General features: G+C 45.1%; 1 protein-coding gene across 1 annotated transcript in view; it reads right to left on the reverse strand.

Moving 5' to 3' along the window:
• The window catches only part of LOC142295339 (isoaspartyl peptidase/L-asparaginase-like), a 135189-nt gene that overhangs the window by 81144 nt on the left and 31047 nt on the right, over positions 1–22998 (reverse strand). Inside the window, exons 2-3 of the mRNA XM_075338443.1 lie at positions 15174–15380; positions 10012–10154 (exon numbers count right to left, since the gene is read on the reverse strand). Coding sequence (XP_075194558.1) covers positions 10012–10154; positions 15174–15366 — 336 coding nt within the window. The 5' untranslated portion in view covers positions 15367–15380. The remainder of the gene's footprint in view (positions 1–10011; positions 10155–15173; positions 15381–22998) is intronic.

Genomic DNA, 22998 nt, shown 5'->3' on the forward strand with positions numbered 1-22998 from the left:
CTACAGGAGGATTCATATGCGCAAGACACAACAACATCACCAAGGTCCAGACGTTCATCATTACCAAGGCGGCAGGCATGGGACCATGGGGGACAGGGATCAGCAAGGGCGCATGGTAGCAGGCGAGATGTTGAGGAAAGTGCAGGAGAACATGAAGAAATGGAGGACGAACTGTCCATGGACATGGAAGACTCAGCGGATGAGGGAGACCTTGGTCAAATTTCAGTTGAAAGAGGTTGGGGGGAAATGTCAGAGGAAGAAAGAACGGTTAGCACCTCTATGCCACAAACACAGCGTGGACTTGGTCCGCATGGCCGCGCAAGACACATGAGCGCCTTCTTGCTGCACTACCTCCAACATGACCCTCGTATTGTCAAAATTAGAAGTGATGATGACTACTGGCTTGCCACACTATTAGATCCCCGGTACAAGTCCAAATTTTGTGACATAATTCCAGCCATAGAAAGGGACGCACATATGCAGGAGTATCAGCAGAAGCTGTTACTCGATCTTAGCTCGGCTTTTCCACCAAACAACCGTGCAGGTGCAGGGAGTGAATCTCCCAGTTGTAACTTGACAAACGTGGGACGGTCTCGTCATCTTCAACAGTCTACCCGTACCAGTAGCACCGTATCTGGTGCTGGTCACAGCAATTTTATGGAATCTTTTCATAATTTTTTTAGACCGTCCTTTGCAAGGCCACCAGAGACAACAAGTCTGACACATAGTCAACGGCTGGAGAGGATGATACAGGAGTATCTCCAAATGAACATCGATGTCATGACTTTGCAAATGGAGCCTTGCTCATTTTGGACTTCAAATCTTGAAAAATGGCCAGAGCTCTCAACTTACGCCTTGGAGATTTTGTCGTGTCCAGCTGCCAGCGTTGTCTCTGAACGTGTCTTCAGTGCTGCTGGGTGTGTGCTGACAGATAAGCGCATGGGTCTGTCCAGTGACAATGTGGACAGACTGACGTTCATCAAAATGAACAATTCATGGATCCACAAGGAATTTGCTACCCCTGTGTCATCCTGGGGAGAGTAAATGCTTGTGGATTTGGAATGTGCTTGATGCAAATCAAAACATCCTGTTTGCAACTAGGGCACAAATGCTGCCACTGATGGGGTGTCTGTGTGGCCCAATTTTTTGAAAAAAGGGAGACTCCGCTTGGAGTAACCCTTGCTTACATTGTTTTTAAAAGGAGCCAAGATGAACAAGTCATGGTTCAGCAAAGACTTTATCTACCTACCCCAGTGTCATGCTGGGGACGGTTAATTATGGCGTATTTTTGAATGTGCTTGATGCAAATCTAGCTGTGAAGTGTACAACTGGGGCACAACTGCTGCCACTGAATGGGTGGGTGTGTGTGGGGCCCAATTTTTGGAAAAAAAGGGAGACTCCGCTTGGAGTAACCCTTGATTGCTGTGTTTTTTAAAAATGATCCAAGATGAACAGAGCTGGGATCAGGAAAGACTTTGCTACCTACACCGGTGTCATCCTGGGGACGGTTAATTATGGCGTTGTGAGGTAGCGACCACCAATGTGGTAAATGGTCGCTATGTGTCGCAATGGAGAAGGTCCCTGCGATATTAAAGTGAAGAAGTTGCTATGGGACTTGTAGTTCCACAAAGACTTGGTTCTGCATATAAGGGTCAGGTTCCCTTTAACAATGGCAGTATGCTGTGCAGGTCTGAACACACAAACCTCCACCTGTGGGTGTGTCCAGGCTGATTTAGGAGACTGTCAGTGTGTGTGGAGCAGCCCTGCATGATGAGCAGCCTCAGGCAGGTAAAGAGGCTGCTATTCTCAGAGAGGTTGGAGCCTCTGGAAGGAACCTGCCCAAGGAAGCGTGGGTTGCCTTCAACCTTCTGGAACTGAGTGTGTGGAGGCTGAGGGAGCTGCACTCTGACACTTGTAGTGTCCAAACCTGAGCGGGCGGTCCGCTACAAAGACTGACCAGAAATCCGTGTCTCGTGGGGAGACAGCCATACCTTTACTATGGACATTAAATGGACTTGAAGCCCACGGTATGTGAAGGTGTTTTGTTTAACTTTTCCTTTAAGCCAGGAGAGGCTTCATTGTGTTTTGGAAGGGCAGTTTATGTTGTACTAATAAACTGCTGCATTTTTGAGAGAGACTGTGTTGCCTGTGTATGCCTAAGCTACCCTGCATCGCTGCAAGCGAGTAAAACCCCCGGGTTGCGGTAAGCAACGTTCACATATGGTGGAGAATGCGGGCATGCGGTCTGGTTGCTAGGGGCAACGCAGCCTGGTTGCTAAGGGCAACTGCCTAGGACGTATTGCTGTGGATCGGCGGGTCCACGAAAATCGTGTCGGCGAACTCAAGCAGCTGGCGGTGGATCGGCGGGTCCACGAAAATTTTGTCTGCGCACTAAAGCAGCTGGCGGTGGATCGGCGGGTCCACGAACAGGGACAGCGTGCTCCAGCTGCTGGCGGTGAATCAGTGGGTCTGCAGGGTTCTGTGCTGCAGTGGCGAGAGACCAGTGACTGGAGGTTCCAGGCCAACCCGGAATTGCGGGGCCCTGTTTGGTGAGCAGTGATACACCACAGGCTGGAGATCCTGGTTGTACGGGCGGTACAACCTGGAAAGGTTAGTGGTTCTCTAACCCCCTCCCCCCTCTTTAGACCACCGGGTATTACCCATTGGAGCGCCCTTGCTGTTTGTTTTCTTGTTTCAGCATGGAGGGTGCACAAATGGATGCTATGGAGGAGCTGTACCAGTTCCTTGTGCGTGGACAGCAGGAGCCATCAGTGCGGACCGATGTGGCAGCAGTGGACCAGCTGATAAACTCCCTTCTGGGGCCAGTACGAACACAGGGTGCCCAGCAAGATAAAGGGGAACTGTGTGAACTGGGGTCTAAAGACACTGCAAGGAAGCCACAGAAACCCCAAAAGGGGGTGGAATCCCATGAAGGGGTGGTTGCCCAAAAGGGAATGGAGCATCCCATAGACAAGGGTGCAGTGGCGCAGATGGACAGTAGTCAAGCACAAAGGTGTTCATGCTGCAAGTGTCCTGTCTGCAGTATAGACCACCCATCTGACGAGAAGCCACGTCTGTGTACCGTGGAAGTGGATGGGGAATCTGTAACTGGACTTGTAGACTCAAGGAGTTTGGTGACCCTGGTGAGGGCCACATCTGATGTCTACCTGATTCCTGGAAAGAAGTTCCACGCCAACTGCACCCACAATAATGATAAAGAATACCCAATGACCAGTGTGGTCATTAAGACAAAAACGGACATTGGTTCTCATGATGTTGGTGTAGTTTCAGATTTACAGCACCCAATTATTATAGGTTGGGACTCCAAATTATTTGTGGACTTGTGGAAGCAGGGGGAAGTGTCCGGGTGCTTTTGTAAGAGCCGTAACAGTCCAAAGGAAGCTCCACCACGGCGGGAGGTTAAAAAGAGTCCTTGTGGGGTGGTTATGTGTGGTAAGGTGAAGATAGCACCCCCTAAAGGTGACTGTCGTAAGTTAGTGGGGAGCAAAGAAAAAGGTGGACATGCCCAACTTAGTGACATGATGGGTAAGAAAATAAATGACAATATGACCGTTAGTGACGGAGGAGCTCCAGAAAAGGGAGCCAACACCTGGTTAGGTGGGAACATGTCAGTCCAGGACACCAGGTTGAGTGACGATGACTACAGTAAATACACTAACTCTACTAAAGTGACAAACGAGTACAGTGATGTACTGATGAGCGAACAGGGGAAAACCTCCTCCCGTCGCCGGAGGCGCAACAGGCGTAGAGAGGCGGAGCGAGCTACATCCTCTGAAAATATGGTCCAGGTAGAGACAGTGTCATGTATTTCTGCCAAAAGGGTTGATTCCCTTCCAGAATCTGAGTGTGCAGAGAAGGTGGAGAAAGGCAGGTTGCCAATAGCAACCGCTAATGTAGTGTTGGACAGCAAAATCATGCAAAAGAAAGATGAGTCTGAGCTGGAACTGACACATTGTAACGGCAGAAATCAGCAGGGTGAAAGTGCAGAAAAGAAGCTGACCAAAACAGTAGTGGTGATGTCCCCTATGATTTCCTGGTGTGAAGCTGATAGTCTGTTGAGTGATAACGCTATAGGAGAAGAAATCCTGGAGGCTGTTGGTGGAGGAAAAATCCACAAAGGTCATGGTGAGCAGACCAGTGATCCACCCAGTGCTGGGGTGAATAATAGTGCAAACGGCACAAAAGCTGTTGTAGACCCCAGAGAATTTGAGGTTGAAGGTATGAAGTGCAAGAAAGCCTCTGAAGTTGCAGAGAATCAAGAGGAAATTGAGGAAGATGCTGCAGAGTCCCAAGAGATGGCTGAAGCTGCAGAAATTGAGAGAACCCTTAAAGTAGGAAAATTTAGCCCAGAAGTCCCATCAGCAGCTGAGAGCTTAACTGAAATTACTGGTAAGACCAAGATGGAGGCCATAAAGATGGACTTGGTACAGAAGATTGAGAATCTTGAGTCCAAAGATGAGGAAAAATTCAAAGGCTCTGAGGCTATGGAAAAACCTGAGGAGAATGCAACTCCAAAGGTGGAGCCTGTGATAAGAAAAGAGGATGGATCTAGAAGACCCAAGGAACGGTCTGATGCCCTTACAGCTAAAGAAATTCGGCCAGTTTTTACGTGCATGGTAGAAGTCCCTGCAGACTTGAGAAAAGCCTGTGCCAGTGAGGCGGTACATGAAAAATTCAAGACTGCCGTAGGAGCCTATAAAGTGTACTTTGCCCCAGAGTCTTGTCGGTTGGTGGTGTGCTCTGTAAGTGATGTCACAAAGAAGCGGGTGGCTATCCTGAGTGGCATGCACCTACAGTGTCTTCGCACGAAGTGGCTCCTCTCTACAAAGACGGAAGAAGACACCAGACGATTGGAGCATATGAAGCGGCTCACCGCAGCGTTTCAGGAAGTGGTGGTTGTGAAGAAACCATTAGTTGGGCTTGCAATAAGAGCGCTGAGAAGTAACATTCAGCAAGCCAGGAAGGTTCCAGGTATTACAGCTATTGAAGTGGAAAAAAACAGTGGAACATTCCGAATCTATGGGAAAACTGCAGAAGCAGTCAAGACAGCTCGAAGGTTGTTGGAGTTTGTGGAAGAGGTCACACAAGTACCCAGAGAACTGGTTAAGAAACTGATTGGAAGAAATGGAAGAGTCATGCAGGAGATGATTGACAAGTCCGGTGTGACGAGAGTAAGAATTAATATTCATAATGAAGCCAAGATACTCTGTGAAGTCGGTATGGTTCCATGTGTCATTGTGGGAACAAAAGAGTGTGTTGGAAATGTACGAGTCCTCCTAGAGTACCGCCTGGGTTACCTGGAAGAACTAAGGCAGTTGACCCTAAAAAGGCAGAATATTGCAGAACAACTCCATCAAGTTGGTATGAGGTGGAGACAGCTTTCAGGCTGGGGCCAGGAGAAGGGTTGCCCACCTGATAAAGGTGTTGCCTCAGTTGGCACAGAAAGTAGGTCCTATAAAGAAAGGAACCAAGGTCATGGAAGACCTAACTACACTTTGGGCTATAGCATAAACTCTGAATGGTCCAAGCCCTCTACTCTAAACTCCAAAGGAATGGATGAAGGGAGTAATATATCTACAGTGAAGGATGGTCTTGAGAAAACACGCCAACAGAGCGATGACGACCGAAGACGCCATGGCAGAACAAGCCATAGTAAATCTGCAAAAAGAGAATGCAGACGGTCTAGATATAGCAGATCGTCTATCAGCTCAGTGCTGAGGTGCCCAGACAGTAGCCCTTCTAGTGGATTAGATAGCTCAGAGTCGGACCAGACAGTAGTTTCGACTGGAAGAGAGTTTCGCTACTACACTAGCCGTTGGAGACAGTCATGGAGAGAGAGGTCTGACCGAGGGGCGTATCTGAGAAGGGGGTTGACTGAGACGAGTCTGGTGACAATGACCGACTTTATGTCAGGAGCTGAAGCTCAAGTTTGTCAAAGAGGGCCCTCTCAACTGGTAGGACAAGGTGACACTGATGCCCTGTCTCGGGGCCCCTTTGGGTGTCAAGTGTTCAACCCTACGAGTTTGAACAGAGGGGGGGGATATGTGAGGTAGCGACCACCAATGTGGTAAATGGTCGCTATGTGTCGCAATGGAGAAGGTCCCTGCGATATTAAAGTGAAGAAGTTGCTATGGGACTTGTAGTTCCACAAAGACTTGGTTCTGCATATAAGGGTCAGGTTCCCTTTAACAATGGCAGTATGCTGTGCAGGTCTGAACACACAAACCTCCACCTGTGGGTGTGTCCAGGCTGATTTAGGAGACTGTCAGTGTGTGTGGAGCAGCCCTGCATGATGAGCAGCCTCAGGCAGGTAAAGAGGCTGCTATTCTCAGAGAGGTTGGAGCCTCTGGAAGGAACCTGCCCAAGGAAGCGTGGGTTGCCTTCAACCTTCTGGAACTGAGTGTGTGGAGGCTGAGGGAGCTCCACTCTGACACTTGTAGTGTCCAAACCTGAGCGGGCGGTCCGCTACAAAGACTGACCAGAAATCCGTGTCTCGTGGGGAGACAGCCATACCTTTACTATGGACATTAAATGGACTTGAAGCCCACGGTATGTGAAGGTGTTTTGTTTAACTTTTCCTTTAAGCCAGGAGAGGCTTCATTGTGTTTTGGAAGGGCAGTTTATGTTGTACTAATAAACTGCTGCATTTTTGAGAGAGACTGTGTTGCCTGTGTATGCCTAAGCTACCCTGCATCGCTGCAAGCGAGTAAAACCCCCGGGTTGCGGTAAGCAACGTTCACAGCGTATTTTTGAATGTGCTTGATGCAAATCTAGCTGTGAAGTGTACAACTGGGGCACAACTGCTGCCACTGAAGGGGTGGGTGTGTGTGTGGCCCAATTTTTGGAAAAAAAGGGAGACTCCGCTTGGAGTAACCCTTAATTGCTGTTTTTTTTTAAAAGGACCCAAGATGAACAAGTCATGGTTCAGCAAAGACTTTATCTACCTACCCCAGTGTCATGCTGGGGACGGTTAATTATGGCATATTTTTGAATGTGCTTGATGCAAATCTAGCTGTGAAGTGTACAACTGGGGCACAACTGCTGCCACTGAAGGGGTGGGTGTGTGTGTGGCCCAATTTTTGGTAAAAAAGGGAGACTCCGCTTGGAGTAACCCTTGATTGCTGTTTTTTTTTTAAAAGGAGCCAAGATGAACAAGTCATGGTTCAGCAAAGACTTTATCCACCTACCCCGGTGTCATGCTGGGGACGGTTAATTATGGCGTATTTTTGAATGTGCTTGATGCAAATCAAAACATCCTGTTTGCAACTAGGGCACAAGTGCTGCCACTGATGGGGTGTCTGTGTGGCCCAATTTTTTGAAAAAAAGGGAGACTCCGCTTGGAGTAACCCTTGATTGCTGTGTTTTTTAAAAATGATCCAAGATGAACAGAGCTGGGATCATGAAAGACTTTGCTACCTACCCCGGTGTCATCCTGGAGACGGGTAATTATGGCGTATTTTTGAATGTGCTTGATGCAAATCTAGCTGTGAAATGTACAACTGGGGCACAACTGCTGCCACTGAAGGGGTGGGTGTGTGTGTGGCCCAATTTTTGGGAAAAAAAGGGAGACTCTGCTTGGAGTAACCCTTGATTGCTGTTTTTTTTTAAAAGGAGCCAAGATGAACAAGTCATGGTTCAGCAAAGACTTTATCTACCTACCCCGGTGTCATGCTGTGGACGGTTAATTATGGAGTATTTTTGAATGTGCTTGATGCAAATCTAGTTGTGAAGTGTACAACTGGGGCACAACTGCTGCCACTGAAGGGGTGGGTGTGTGTGGGGCCCAATTTTTGGAAAAAAGGGAGACTCCGCTTGGAGTCACCTTGCGGTGTTTTACATGATTTTAGAAGGGCGTGCCATGCCTATATATTTTCGCATGAGTATATGTCCTTGTCACTTTCCCATGTGTTTGTGTTGTGTTGTGAGTTGTTTGTCACCTTTTGGACACCTTTGAGGGTGTTTTCTAGGTGTTTTTCTGTGTTTGTGAAAGCTTGCCATTGTTTCCTATGCGGTTCGAGTTCGGTTCGTCGAACGTTCGATGAACCGAACTCAAACGGGACGTCCGTTCGGCGAACCGACCTCGAGCCGAACCGGGACCGGTTCGCTCATCTCTAATTAACACACACTACATTACATACACATATATACATATTTAGTGGGGAAACAAGTTCATGGAAGTGCTTCTTTAACAAATATATTATTTATTTGGCAATGAACAAAATCAAATTAGCAATGAGAAGGAACAGCAAAGTGGATAGTACATAGTAAAGCCTCAAGCTGTGTAACTCACCCCAACTCACTTTATACAGAGAATAAAAGAAGCAAGTGCTTTAGAAATATAAAAAGTGGTCTGTTACATTTGGCCATCCCACAGGTCTGTCACAAAAGAGGAACACCAGATTCACCACTCAAAAGAAAATAAACTGAACTATTGAATTATGGACTTTTTACAAATTATACATGATCAAATTCTATATGCTACACCCTCACCATGGATACTTTTAGAAATCTCCAGAATCAAAAGTTAAAACTCATACAGAGTATGAAATGTAATAGAATAGATAAGGCTGTACCAAGGGGTAACAATGCAATCACATTACTTAGTTATTCATAGGATAGAATAAATATAGAAGCTTGGTGAATTATAGAAAAGACAATGAAGACCATCATACCAGATGACAAGGTGACAGGAGCCTATAGATATGGGTGGGATGTAAAATGGCTCTTTTTAAGTCTTTTGGGAAATACTTCCTTAGATGTAATGTTTTGACTTTTTTCTTACTTAAGCCAATCTTTTTTTGGTGCACACTACATCCGATCATGCTGTTGTTACCCCCACTGTGCGCTGTACAAACACAGCAAATGGCTCGCACAGGGCTGAGCACCAAGCATGCCGTGCTCAACAGCATTGTTCGGTCAAGTTTTGTTCTCACGTAAAGAATCCGATCCCCAAACCTCAAACCTTGATATTTAAATGGTGGTTCACCCATATTTTTTATTGTCTAGTTCAATATTATATTGAGAAGCAATGTTTCTCTCAAATACCTTGTGTTGGCAATAGTGCCTGTGAGAGGCGCTATTGCAGACCGCTGTGCCCCGCTCCAGTGACGTCACCGTCAAGTACTGCACACGTCACGTCCCTGCGGCCGGCTGCATTCTTCCAGACTCACTGAGCTGTGGGCGGTGTTTCACTGCTGTCACAGCCCATCTGCTCCCTACTCCCCCCTCCCTCCTCCCTCACAGCAGAACGCAGCAAGCAAGAGACACGACTTTCTGTGCTGTGCTGTGAGGGAGGAGGGAGGAGGAAGGGGGGAGCAGGGAGCAGATGGGCTGTGACAGCGGTGAAACACCGCCCAAAGCTCAGTGAGTCTGGAAGAATGCAGGTGGCTGAACGGATGTAACGTGTGCAACACTTAACGGTGACGTCACTGGAGCGGGAACAGCGGTCTGCAATAGCGCCTCTCACAGGCACTATTGCCAACACAAGGTATTTGAGAGAAACATTGTTTCTCAATATAATATCGAACTAGACAATAAAATATATGAGTGAACCACCCCTTTAAATTTGGTGTTCAGTTTGAAAACCAAACCTCAGACTCACTCATCTCTACAGATGATGGCCATTTTTTTAACTAAAGGGCTATAATGTGAATATTAGTTGTCCACAAGTTGCAGTAAAATGGAGGTAACTTCAATGATTTACTATGGGAAACACAGTAGCAAGCAATCTACTGATTATCACTGAAAATAAAGTGGGCCTGAACACATTCTACGGTTTTCATGATTTTATTACAACTTCCCTAATAAGAAATCAAAGTGCAAAGTGTAGCCCTAATCTAATAACGGTAAGAACTGTACATTCTACACTATTTATGCACATTACATCCATGTATTTACACCCACATTTCCGGTATTGTATTTTTGGTATTTGGAGACTTCTGTTTACATGCAATTTACAATCAAAATGAAGACAAAGGAATAGTATTTTACCTGTTCCATGACTGTGCGTGCAAACTTGACAGGGTTAGCAATATTTTTGATGCAAGAAACTGAACCCACAGCAAGATTTTTGCCATCCATTATAATTGCATCAAGTTCCACATCACCATCCGCATTCAACACAGCCCCATGACCTGTAGGAAGCAATTCAGTATGAAACATAGGAAACATTATTGCCCTAAAGCTTTGGAAAATATTAGAAAAACCATTTCAGAGCTATTTACTACAACTATCCTGGCAGCTATTAGACTTGATTACAGTGAAAAATATTTGCTTTTATTGTCACAAGCTTTTAAGTAAATACGGTGCTCTTGGCAATCTAATAATATCATTGCACTGTTTTAGTCATAAAAATTTCTGTCTTGCTTTTTTTTTAATCATAAAGTCTGCGGGGCACTGGTGTCATTCATTCTGCCGCTAAATACCTTGGGTCGCTGGTGTTTTTCTCACCAGATGAGATCACACATAATATTAAAAACAACAGATACATAAAGGCAGAATAGAAACAGTCTCTAAATATAATACATTATGCAGGATGGAAAATAAATGTAACTGGTATTCTTGTGGTTGGCAAAATTCATTATTTTTATTATGACCACATATATTGGAAATGACAGTAAGTTATTCATACTGATGACATTTGCTTGTGTTCTTTCATCAACACCCCCACAAAAAACCCATAACATTACAACCACTAACAGATGAACTAATAACATTGACTATGGCATCACAATGCTACATATTAAAGGAAACCTATCAGGTTCCAGATGACATCCAACACAGTAGCATTCATGGCTGTATGCCCAAATTCCATCCCTAACCAGACCTATATAACGCTATTCCCTAATAAGAATGTTTATTATAAACCTCACTTTTCCTATGCTAATCAGGGCCTTGGCTAGTCGAAGGTGCATTGTTTCCCAGGCTAGTTGGCCCTCTTTCCAAGTTATCATGCCCCTGTGGGCATGATTACATGATTTCCACGAGCCAGCATCACTGACAACTCCATGTAAATCTCACACATGTGCGCGGCTCATTTCAGCCTCGTCAGTATGCCTTTGAAGCAGGGTGGACACTTCCTGGCTTCATTAGGTGCACTGTGCAAGACCGGAAGTTCAGAAGATACAGAACGTGCATAAGCCGTTTTCTGAACTTCCGTCTTGCGCAGAGCATCTAATGATGTCAGGAAGTGTCCACCCTGTTATTGAGGTGCACTGACGTGGCCGAAATGAGGTGACGCCAGCTCATTGATATCATGTTATTATACTCACAGAGAGGTTATAACATGGAAAGAGGGCCGGCTATTCTGGGTAAATAACACCTCTTTGACTAGGCAAGGCCCTAATTAGTGTAGGGGAATTGAGGTTTATAAGTCTTTTTTTAAACATTCATATTAGTAGCATTATGCAGGGTTGGTTAGGGAGGGAATTTGGGCAAAGAGGTCCAATGCTGCAGGGTTGGAGGGCAGTGGTCACTTCACAGGTTCTATTTAAGACGTGTAGTGTAGGAGTAAGTAATTGAACAGTCAGTTCATAAATATTGATGTTTTTTAAGCAGGAAAAATAAGGCAGTTTTTTATGGCTAAAAAAACATGAAAGAAAGTCTCTAAAACAGCAGGTCTTCTGCAATGTTCATGGTATGCAGTAGGTTACTTCTTAGCCAAAGGGTTCAAAGGCAGGACAACCTGTAAGGTCCAGATTCATGGATTCTCAAGTTTCATCAATGACCCTACAAAGAGCTACTGTAGCACAGATGAAAATTCTAATACAGTACTAGCTTACAGAAAGATGTCGCACATAGTGCCTTGTAGCTTGCAGTGTATGTGGCTGTGCAGTTGCTGACCAGTGTTTGAGCCCATGCTGACCATATCTACTGCCAAAACGGAGAATAATAGAACTCAACCATTGAGTATTGGAAGACTATAGCCTGCTCTGATAAACTACATTTTGTTTCATGTCATGTTGATAGCAAGGTGCATATGTCTTATTTACTTGGAAAAGAAGTGGCACAAGGATGCACTACAGGGATGCAGGTAGAGGCAGTGTACTACATTATGTTGTTATTTTGTATTGTCTCATATTGCCTGTATCTGTCCCCTCTGAATTGTAAATCTCTGAGGAATATATTAGCGCTATCGAAATAAAACCTATTATTATTATTATTATTACTACATATGTCAAACTTCAGCTGGGGAACAATAGCTGCTAGCATTCAAGTGTTTGTGAATTTGACATGAGTCACGTACAAAAACAATGTTGCAGACTAAAGGGGGTGTTACACAAAGCGATATCACTAGTGATATCGCTGGTGAAAGCACCCGCCCCCGTCGTTTGTGCATCACGGGCAAATCGCTGCCCGTGGCGCGCAATATCGTTCAGAGCTGTCACACGACTAGTGATGTCGCTGTTGCCTACGAACCGCCTCCTTTCTAAGGGGGTGGTTCATGCGGCGTCACAGCGGCGTCACTAACCGGATGCCCAATAGAAGCGGAAGGGCGGAGATGAGCGGGACGTAACAACCTGCCCACCTTCTTCCTTCCCCATTGCCGGCGGCCGCAGGTAAGCTGCAGTTCGTCGTTCCCGAGGTCTCACACGTAGCGATGTGTGCTGCCTCAGGAACGTCAAACAACCTGCGTGCTCAACAATCAACGATTTTTTAAAAAGGAACGACGTGTCAACGATGGACGGTTTGGTGAGTATTTTCCATCGTTAACGGTCATTCGTGTGTGTCACACGTAATGACGTCGCTAGCGTTGCCAGATGTGCATCATGGAATCCGTGACCCCGGCGATATATCATTAATACGTCGCTGCATGTGATGGGGCCTTAAGAAGACTGTTTCTTAACAACCATATTTCCTAATGGCAGTAGATTCATTCAGCAGGATAATGTGTCCTTCTGTACCGCCCCGTGCTCGGCAGCCGAGCCGCTTGGATCCGGACCTTCAGTGGGTGGCTTGAGGGTCTCTGGACACGGGGGTCCTGCGGTCACGTTGATCAAAAAGGGGTTTGCGGTTTGGGGACGTATGTGTACGGCTGGAGCTGTGTTTAAGTTCGTGACGCCACCCATAGGATGTGGTGAAGGTAGACACCACCGCTGCAGTTACGGGGCACCCGGGGGAATGTTTGTCAGCAAGTTGTTAACCCCTCCGTGGGCAGGGATGGTGGCCCTGGGACCCGTGGAGGTTGCTTAGCGGTGCAGGGAGATGGGCGGCCGGAGGGCACTGATGTACTCACGATTAGTAAACACAAGAGTCTCTGGTAAACCAAGGTGATGGTGGTCGGTGCCCGCAGCCGGCCTCAGTCTGGTTCCCCATCTGTTTGGTGGTCTCTGCCTTTTATCCTGCACCTGTTTGTGATGGTGGACTACCTGCGCTTGCAACTTCAGGAGTCTGCTCCCGGCTTTTGGTTGCCTGAGGAGCCCTTTGCCCACAGACACTGGCCCGTGGTATCTCTGGGCCGTGGCGGTGGCTTTGAATCCCCCTCGTTGGGTTGTTGCCTTCAATCGCAACTTTGGGTGGGACAGGACCTCTAGTCCTGGCCACAATCAGTTAATTAGCTAGCCCCCAGTAGCTTCTGGACCTAGCTTCAGGGTCTGAGTACCCCCCTTTGTGCTCCGGTTTCCGGGTCGGTTCCCCGGGTTGGTACAGGCGGGCCACTACCCTGTCCCGGTCCACCACGATTCCACCGAGCAGTCTTCCCGGCTCCTGAAGACAGAGGCCTCTGTCTGCCACCTAGCCAGCAGTACCAGGGCTCCTACCCTGGCACCGGTTCAGTTTGGGTCTTTCCTCTGCTGGAGCTGCACACAGCTCCAGCCCACACACCTCTCCTCTTGACCTCTAGACTTGAACTTCACGACTAGACTAAACTTTTCCACCCCAGGCTGTCTGAGACTCCTTGGTGGGCGTCTTCCAACTGCCTGGTTCCGCCCCCTGGAGTGTTCATCAAGCACTGGAGGGGGTGACTAGGGTTTTATATGTTTGGCTGCCGTCACCTTGTTAGGGAACGGTGTAATGCGGGGCCCTATCTGTGACTACCTGGCTGACCAGGGCGTCACTCTTCCACATTGTAAATATGGTTCAGGATTGGTTTGTGGAGCATGGTAAAGAATTGAAGATGTTGATATGGACTTCAAATTCCCCAGATTTCAGTTCCATTGATCATGTGGGGTGTCTAGAAGAACAAATCCAAATGCATGGAAACTTGACTTGGCATTTTATAGGGCTTAAAGAGAACTCATCATCAGGATTATACTTGTTAAAATAAAGGCATAGCCATAATGTCATTATTATACTGATTCAGTAGATACCTCCAGTGAAGAAATCTACATCCTAGTTATTGTTTAATCATCATTTGAAATTTGCCTTTCCCAAGTTTTTGGTGCTTTTGTGAGGGTGTGTGGTATAGAACTGTTGGTAGGGTCTTCAAACCCTAGTCCAGATGCTCCGCTGCCACTGGTATTTGTATCTTCCACCTGTTTTTAATTTTACGCCAGCGTTGTCCTAGATCAATCTCCACATGGGCTTCAATAAAATGGCGCTGAGGTCTCGCTTAGTCATGGACCTGAAATTTAAATCTGCGCATATGCTGCCACCGGCAACATTTTGCTAAAGATTGATATGCCCAAGCACTATCCATGGCCAGGATGGCACTGGGGCAAAATTTGAAACAAGAAGCAGCAAATCACATCGATTGTCAGCTGAATTGACAGCGCTCCAAAGCACTGGCAGGATTTGTGCAGAATAGAGTGAAATCTGATCTGAGCATGCGAGCTCAGACTGTGGTCTCTCCCTGAGAGGTAGCCCCACCCCCACCATGATGTGCGCTACTCAGTTTGTCCGATTCTGGTCCCCAGATTAGAAATGGCACTGCCAGAATCACACAAAAGGAATATATGACTCACAAAAAGATGAGCTTACAAGAGCAGGGCAGGTAATGGTGTATTAGAAAACATTATCAAGAACAGGTAGTACATATGAAAGGTGGCTAAAGTAATAGTGAAAAACCTCTTTAAATTAGTAGTGCACTTTTAAAATTTTTCTTTACAATGCTGTTTAAGATAAATGGCACTAGGATATACAATTATTGATGTCAATTTAAGCAATGCAATTTGAACTTAATCCTTTAAATAAAGGAAACCTTATAGACATAATACCTGCATCGAATGCTATGTTATCTTCTAGGATTTGCACAGCAGCCTCTACAGCTTGTAAGGAACTTCCACCATTAGCAAGTATGGAAAACCCAGACATTGCTGCACATTTAACACCAATTTTGCTGCTCTCTGCAAGATCATCCGGTATTGCCCATGCACCACCATGGACTACAATTACTGGCTTCATATGCATTTGTTCTGTCCTGCCTGCAGGAAAGCATAAACATTTGTAAGCAAAGAACAAATTCTCAATGCAGTGTAACATGAGCGACTATACACAGGTTGGATGGGATTAGAAAAAAAAATATTCCTTTCTCTCAGAAACCATGAGATGTCTACAGGACCAGATACAGTACCCGGACAAGAGCAGAACTGGACAGGCTGTAACATGTCACTGTGTATTATAAATAAAGCCCAGTTGTATAGTCCAGAGAACAGTTTCTGGTGTTGGTTTGTTTTTTTTGCTACATATGAAAACTAAGTTATTTTTTACTTTTGTTTTTACCAACTTGTATTAACAACCACCACATCTCCCAAGTGAAAAATCCTTAAGGTTGCACTATATTTAGACCCCAGAGCATAATAAGCGACATTCAATTTTTGGAGAATAAATTCTCTGTGAATCGAATTTCCTGGTAAATTCAATTGGATTTGGTGTATTCAAATCTCGCCAAATCGGCTCATCTGTAGTTGAAATGGATAGCAGCTAAAGTTCTTTATTATGCACTAGTTTATATACATGATGCTCAGCTAATATATAAAGCCGATTGTATACGTCTGTGTGTGTGTGTGTGTGTGTGTGTGTGTGAATATCCGTCGCATTTACAATCATGAAATTTTCCACAGCGACCTCATTTGAGTAAGGGAATGTCATAGACCATGTTTTGAAGGGAAAATTTAATCCCGTGCTTTACAGCTACTCTTCAAAAAACCTGCTTAGATTAAAGTCAATGGAGCTGGGAACGGATCTGTTATTATAGACTCCTATTATGGACAGAGAAAGAAACACACAGAGAGACCCACACATGTAGAGACACACACACACACACACACAAAGAGACACACACAGAAAGAGATGTAATGCTCCTGTAGCATGGTCGTTACAGGGTATTGTATAATATCCTTTCCCAGGCAGGAGGAGGTAAGTTTACACACACACATCACATCCCCAGGAAGGGGTTAATAGATTTTCAGCACGTAGCTCAGGTTTGCATGACTCATCCTGTCTCCTAAATGAGTAGGAAGCAGGAGGCTTCACACAGACAGGTCACCATGATGAAAACCTGGTAGGGTGGGGGCCTGAGCTTGGAATGAGCTGGAGGGAAGGCAGGAAGTCTAAGCAGAACCATCTGGAATGTGAGAGGAGACAGACCTCTACAGGGGTAGCTCCTGTGGAGGGGAACCTGCCAGACCAGGGCTAGTAACACCTGGAGTAAGGGAAAGGGGAGAGGTACTGGGGATCGTGGAGAATGTACCTGGTGGTGCCTAAGAAGAGGGGCGCTGCCAGGATTAGGGGAAAGAGACAGAGGCGGCGAGTCCTCAAGAAGCTTCATGTCACGGGGATGGGAACCAAATGCACACGACAGAGAGACCCTCAGATAACCTTATTGGAACCTGCCTCCGACCTGCCCGAGACCGACTGTAGGCTACAACGGCAACGATCGGCACCCTGGTGCGATGTTGGAAAAGACCGGTGAATAAAAAGGAACTGGAAGCCACACTCAGTGACTCTTGTGAGTAAATGCCGCCCCCCTGTGCCCCGATGCTCCCGTGGACTGCTGCCCTTGGTTCTCCCCAACGTCCCGGGGCTTTCCCGCTCCACCCGTTCAGAGCGCTTCCATCTTAGCTGCCCTTTGACACCTGCTCTGGAGAGAGACGGTGCAGCGGCGGCCAAATACCTGGCTGCATACCACGGGTGGTGCTGCAGGCAACCCCGTTCCCGTCCCATACCGTTCCTGGGGGAGAGAAGAATTGCAGGGAGAGGGGGTCAACTGCAGAGGAGACCGAGGCCCCAGTCACCACTGCAACCGGTGACGTGACCCCCCCCAGGAACCCCGTTACCCTCTTTCCATTACCCCCTTGTCATATCGAACTGTCTTTTAATGAAACCCCCCGGGGTCATGGAAGCCGGATCGGGCCACTCAGAGCTTGACCCCGAACACCACCGGCCTGGTGACCGTGCGAGCCCTGCAAGCCCTTGCCTGGGGGTTTCAGAGACACACACACAAAGACACACACACAGAAAGACACGCGCAAACACTGAAAGAAACACAGAATGACACAGAAAAAAACACACACAGAAAGAGACATATACACCGAAAGACACACACAGAAAGAGACACACACAGAAAGAGAAACACACAGAAAGAGACACACACACACAGAAGGACACATTCATAGAAAGAAAGAGACACATACACCAAAAGACATACACAGAAAACAGCACATACACAGAAAGACACATACACAGAAAGAAACACACACAGAAAGAGACACATACAGAAAGAGACATACACAAAAAAGAGACACACAAACAGAATGAGACACACACAGAAACTGTTTGGATGTTTAAGGTAATATATTGGCTGTTTTGACAGTTACCCTGGATATTTATCAGGTGGCCTATAGCAACCAATCACAGCTCCGCTTCTATTTTGCTAGAGGTTAAGGAGCTGTGATTGATTGCTGTAGGCAACAAAGGACATTGTTAGTATAGGACAGCTTATGTGTGAGTTAATATGATTTTGGTTGTGACGGCTGTTTAGTTTGTGACTTCTATGGGCAAAATAATTTTTTGTTAATTTTTTTATCTTGTTATAGTTAGAATAGTTATTTACTATTCCAGGCAACGCCGGGCAATACAACTAGTAACTCATAAAAGTGAAAAAAAACAACAAGATTTTAATATGCACTTATTGTATTTCATCCATGATATGCAAGAAAAAGTAGCAATTTCTATAATTAATTGCATCAGTAATATCCTTGATATGGATGAGCATTTAAATGCAAATGTCCTTTAGTTTATCAATCATATGCAGAAATCATAGGCAGCTTTCATGCTTTTTGGATTAGTCTCTACAAAATCTGTTAATTCCCATAAATTCTGACATTTATTGAAGAAATTTAGTCTATCCCAGTCCGAGTTGGATATTTTAAATGCAAAATATAAAATGATATTTTTTTAGTCTTTATTTCTACAGTTAACCAAATTACTTTAACCCCTTCATAACCCAACCTGTTTTCCCCTTCCTGACCAGGCTAATTTTTACAATTCTGACCAGTGTTACTTTATAAGGTTATAACTCTGGAGTGCTTCAACGGATCCCAGTGATTCTGAGAATGTTTTGCCATAACACAATATACTTTATGATAGTGGTAAATTTAGGACAATATTTTTTACGTTGACTTGTTAAAATATTGGAAATTTGGCAAAAATGTTTAAAATTTCGCAATTTTCAAACTGAATTTTTACTCATGCTGGCGTATAATTTGGAGGCGTGCAATGCTAGAAAATCTCTGACCAATATTAATCATTGATGCAAATCAGATATGTGATTTTTTTTTTTCTCATACCGGTATGAGAAAAAAAAATCACAGCGTGCTACATTTGGCATTGTATATTGGATCACGCACACCCATACATGTCTCTGGGTGCGTGTGAAACATCAGACTGCACTGATGCCATCCAAGTGCTGTCCAATTTATGCAGAGATATGCAATAGATAGGATGGAGAGATTAATCTCCCTCTTCTCCGCACCTGTGATCCGACTCTTTGCATCAGATGCTGTAGGCTAATGTGAGGGCACCGTTAACCAAACAATTCTATCACACAAAATAATTAACAAATAAGATTTATCACATGTCTACTTTACATCAGTATCATTGTTTGTTAGAAAGTTAGAATTGTTAAGAGTTTATCAGCATTTTTTAATTTTTACAGCAAAATTTATGCCACCATTTTTTTTTAGGACCACATCCCATTTGAAGTGACTTTGAGGGGCCTATTTACCCAACACTGACTCAAGGAGATTTATTCCATTAGTCAGTGTAGGGTTATATTGAAATAAATTTACAATTTGCTTAAAGCAACAGATTTTCTAAACTAAAGACTAGTTAAGATATAACTTTTAATTCATTTAAAAAAAAATCATGTACACACAGAGATTAATTAAAAATGCTAAACACTGCGATCTGAATGTAGTCATTATAAGGCTATGTGCACACAGTGCGTCTTTTTGACGCTGCGTTTTTGTGCGTTTTTGGCTGCTAAAAACGCACAAAAACGCACCTGCGTCGAAAAAACGCGGCAAAAAACGCACGCGTTTTGCCGAGATTTGGTGTGTTTTTTTGCTGCGTTTTGCTGCGTTTTTGCTCACTGCGTCTTTATGCGTTTTTTATCAGTGAACAAAAAAAAAAGTTCTGATGTCATTTCCTTCTTCAATGTGTTCTTCATTCTCCACTAGTGTATACAGAAGAGCAGACAGCTGCAGAACTACAAGGCTCAGCATCCTCCATCCAATAGTGTATGCAGGAGAGCAGACAGCAGCTGTCGAACTACAAGGCTCAGCATCCTCCTTCCAGGACTGTATGCAGGATTTCTTTTCCCCCCAAACAAAAAAAATGACGTGGGCTTCGCCATATTTTTGTATGCTAGCCGGGTACAGCAGGCAGGTACGGGCTGCCCCCAACCCCCAGCTGCCTATTTGTACCCGGCTGGGAACCAAAAATATAGGGAAGCCCTTTTTTTTTAAATTATTTCATGAATTTCATGAAATAATTTAAAAAAAAATGACGTGAGCTTCGCCCAATTTTTGAGTCCAGCCGTGTACAACTAGGCAGCTGGGGATTGGAATCCACAGTGCAGGGTGCCCATGCTTTCTGGGCACCCCCACTGTGAATTGCAGTCCCGCAGCCACCCCAGAAAATGGCGCTTTCATAGAAGCGCCATCTTCTGGCGCTGTATCCAACTCTTCCAGCTGCCCTGAAGCCGGGTGGCTAGCTGGGTAATAATAATGGAGTTAGGGCTGGCTGTATATTATCAGCTAGCCCTAAGCCCGAAATTCATGGTGTCACGCCAATATTAGACATGGCCACCATGAATTTCTAGTAAGGATAAAAAAAAAACACAACACACAGAAAAATATTTTTATTAGAAATAAAACAACACAATTAGTGACTCCATCTTTATTGAAATAAAGAACCCCCCCCTCCGCAGTAATCCTGGGTCAGGGTCCCGCGCCGTCCAATCCGGATCCAATATCATCTGATCGGTTTGCTGGAAGTCAAAGCGATCAGATGATGTGTCAGGATCAAGTGCCTGAATCCCATCACACATCAGCTGATTGTATAAAAGCCATTTATACAATCAGCTGATGCATCGGTGCAAAAAAAATAAATAAAATAATACTCACTTATGTGCTGATTACCGGCAGCTCCTGCAGCGATGGGGCGGGAGTCTGATCCTGTCCGATCGCTTCAGCAGCTGCCGGTAATCAGGGATGAAGTCTCCTGACGCATCCGCTGATACCGGCCGGGCGCCCGCGTCACCGCGATACTTACGATCACCTGATGCGTCAGGTGACTGCATCAGGTGATCCATCGCCAGGTCCTGCATCCATCGGAGGTTTCCCGGCCGTCTGCACACAGCCGGAGCGGGGGTGGCGATACCGTGAGAGGAGATGGGAGCGGGCATGGCACTGGGAGTCTGCAGACAGGTGAGTATAACTTTTTTTTTTTTTTTTCTACTGTTAACTTTTGTTTTCGCAGCCGCTTCCACCTCCCGCCCAGACATGGCGCCGCACGGCAGCATACATGCACAGGACGGGAGATGGAAGCGACGGTGACGGTACCGGGAGGATTCACGCTTCTGTATATACTGACAGAAGGAATCCTCTTCCTGTACACGTCACTTTACTACCCACCTCCTGTGTTTATAGCTGCGTTTTTGGTCTTAGAAACGCACCAAAACGCAGCTATTTGCGTTTCTCATTGCGTCTTTCAACATTCCATTGAACTCAATGGATGAAAAGCGCAGTGAAAAACGCGGGAATAATTGACATGCTGCGTTTTTGTGGTCACCACAAAAACGCAGCTGAAAAAAAACGCTGTGTGGGGACAGCAAAAATGAAAACTCATAGACTTTGCTGGGGAAGCAAAGTCATGCAGTTTTGAGGCCAAAAACACACCCGAAAAACGCGCAAAAACGCCGAGAAAAACGCAATGTGTGCACATAGCCTAACTGTCAGTTATTATTGTCCTCCCATATGGGTCTACTCCTCTTATAGCCACAGTATATGATGCTATATACACATTTCTTTCTTTGCTAATGACCACAGTGTTTGCAATTTAAAATGCTATCACTAGCCTCCCCAACATGTTTCACCACACTGGCGTCACCAGGGGGCAGAGGCTAGTTTAGGGAATCTGTTGCCTTAGGAAAATTGTAAATTTATATACCCAACACTGACACCATTTTAACACTAGAACTACTGAGGTAGTCATTTTAACTACTTTGCACCATGTATTTCTATATAGGTGTCATGAGTCCAGTAGTTCTAGTGTTAAACACTACACCGCTCAAAATACTCAAATAACATTCAATACATTTTTTAACTCTTTTAGGTGCTGCACAGGAATTAAAGCAATGTGGAAAGAAGAAAATGAAAATTGCACTTTTTCCCACAAAAATCATGTTCTATGATTTTATCACTAAAATACTGTTTTAACCTCAGAATTTTTATTTTCACAAAGGGAAATGGCAAAAACGGCCCAATAGTTTGTTATACGATTTTTGATGAACGTTGCAATACCCCATATAAAGCTGTACAGTACTGCTTGAAACACAGCAGGGATAGAGCACTATTTGATTTTTGCAGTGTAGATTTTTCTAGAATAGTTTACGGACTTCATTTGCAAAGTTCTTGATTTGCTACAGTGGAAACCCCCCTCATGTGACCCCTTCTTAGAAGTTACACCCCTCTGGAAATTCATCTGTGGGTGTAATGACTATTTTTACCTTATGGGTGTTTTCCAGAAACAAACACGCAGTGGAAATTGTAAAGTGAATATTGCAAATATGCCATTGTATTGCCCAATACATTGTAGCGCCCAAGGCATTGTGCCTAGCTTGTGCTTCTGGAACCTCAGCTGTAAAATAAGTGGGCTTTAATTTAACTTTCATTACTTTGATGCCTGGTATAATGCATTGCCATGATTCTGCATGACAGTGCATTGCATCTTTCAGTGATGCAGTGACAAAAGCCTTTTAGACCATGCTCCTGGCATGGTCTAAAAGGGTTGTCAGAGCTGGCTGACCCAAAGGTCATTATGATGATCTTGGGTTGCTGATGATGATCAGCCCTTATGATGTCGTAGCGTGGGTGGCAATGAGATGGGAGGGGCAGCACACTTTGTCTCCAAGCGTCCTAAATGTTGGAATCAATATAAATTGCGGAATTTAGGGTTTTAAAAGCTAAAGCAATGCAGGCACCACACCTGGCTTTGGGAGTTGTGTTTCAGCTGTCACGTAAATAGAGCTCCTGTGCACGCGCGATCTCCGGGATGTACCAGTACTTCCAAGGTTGGGAAGTCACGCAAATAGGATGTACTGGTATGTCCAACATCGGGAAGGGTCAAATTTATGACCATGTAACATGCGCCTTACTAACCTTTCCTTTGTATAAGAGCTTGAGTTATAATTATTCTGCAATACCTAGATTTACAGAAAAGGGAAGGATGTGTTTCAGTGGTAATTAAAACAGAGTTATAATTTTGGCATCAGTGCTGCATACAGTAAACTAACTCAGTCTATCAGAATATTAAAGG

The sequence above is a fragment of the Anomaloglossus baeobatrachus genome, chromosome 3, assembly GCF_048569485.1.
Source record: "Anomaloglossus baeobatrachus isolate aAnoBae1 chromosome 3, aAnoBae1.hap1, whole genome shotgun sequence".
Lineage (NCBI taxonomy): Eukaryota > Metazoa > Chordata > Amphibia > Anura > Aromobatidae > Anomaloglossus > Anomaloglossus baeobatrachus.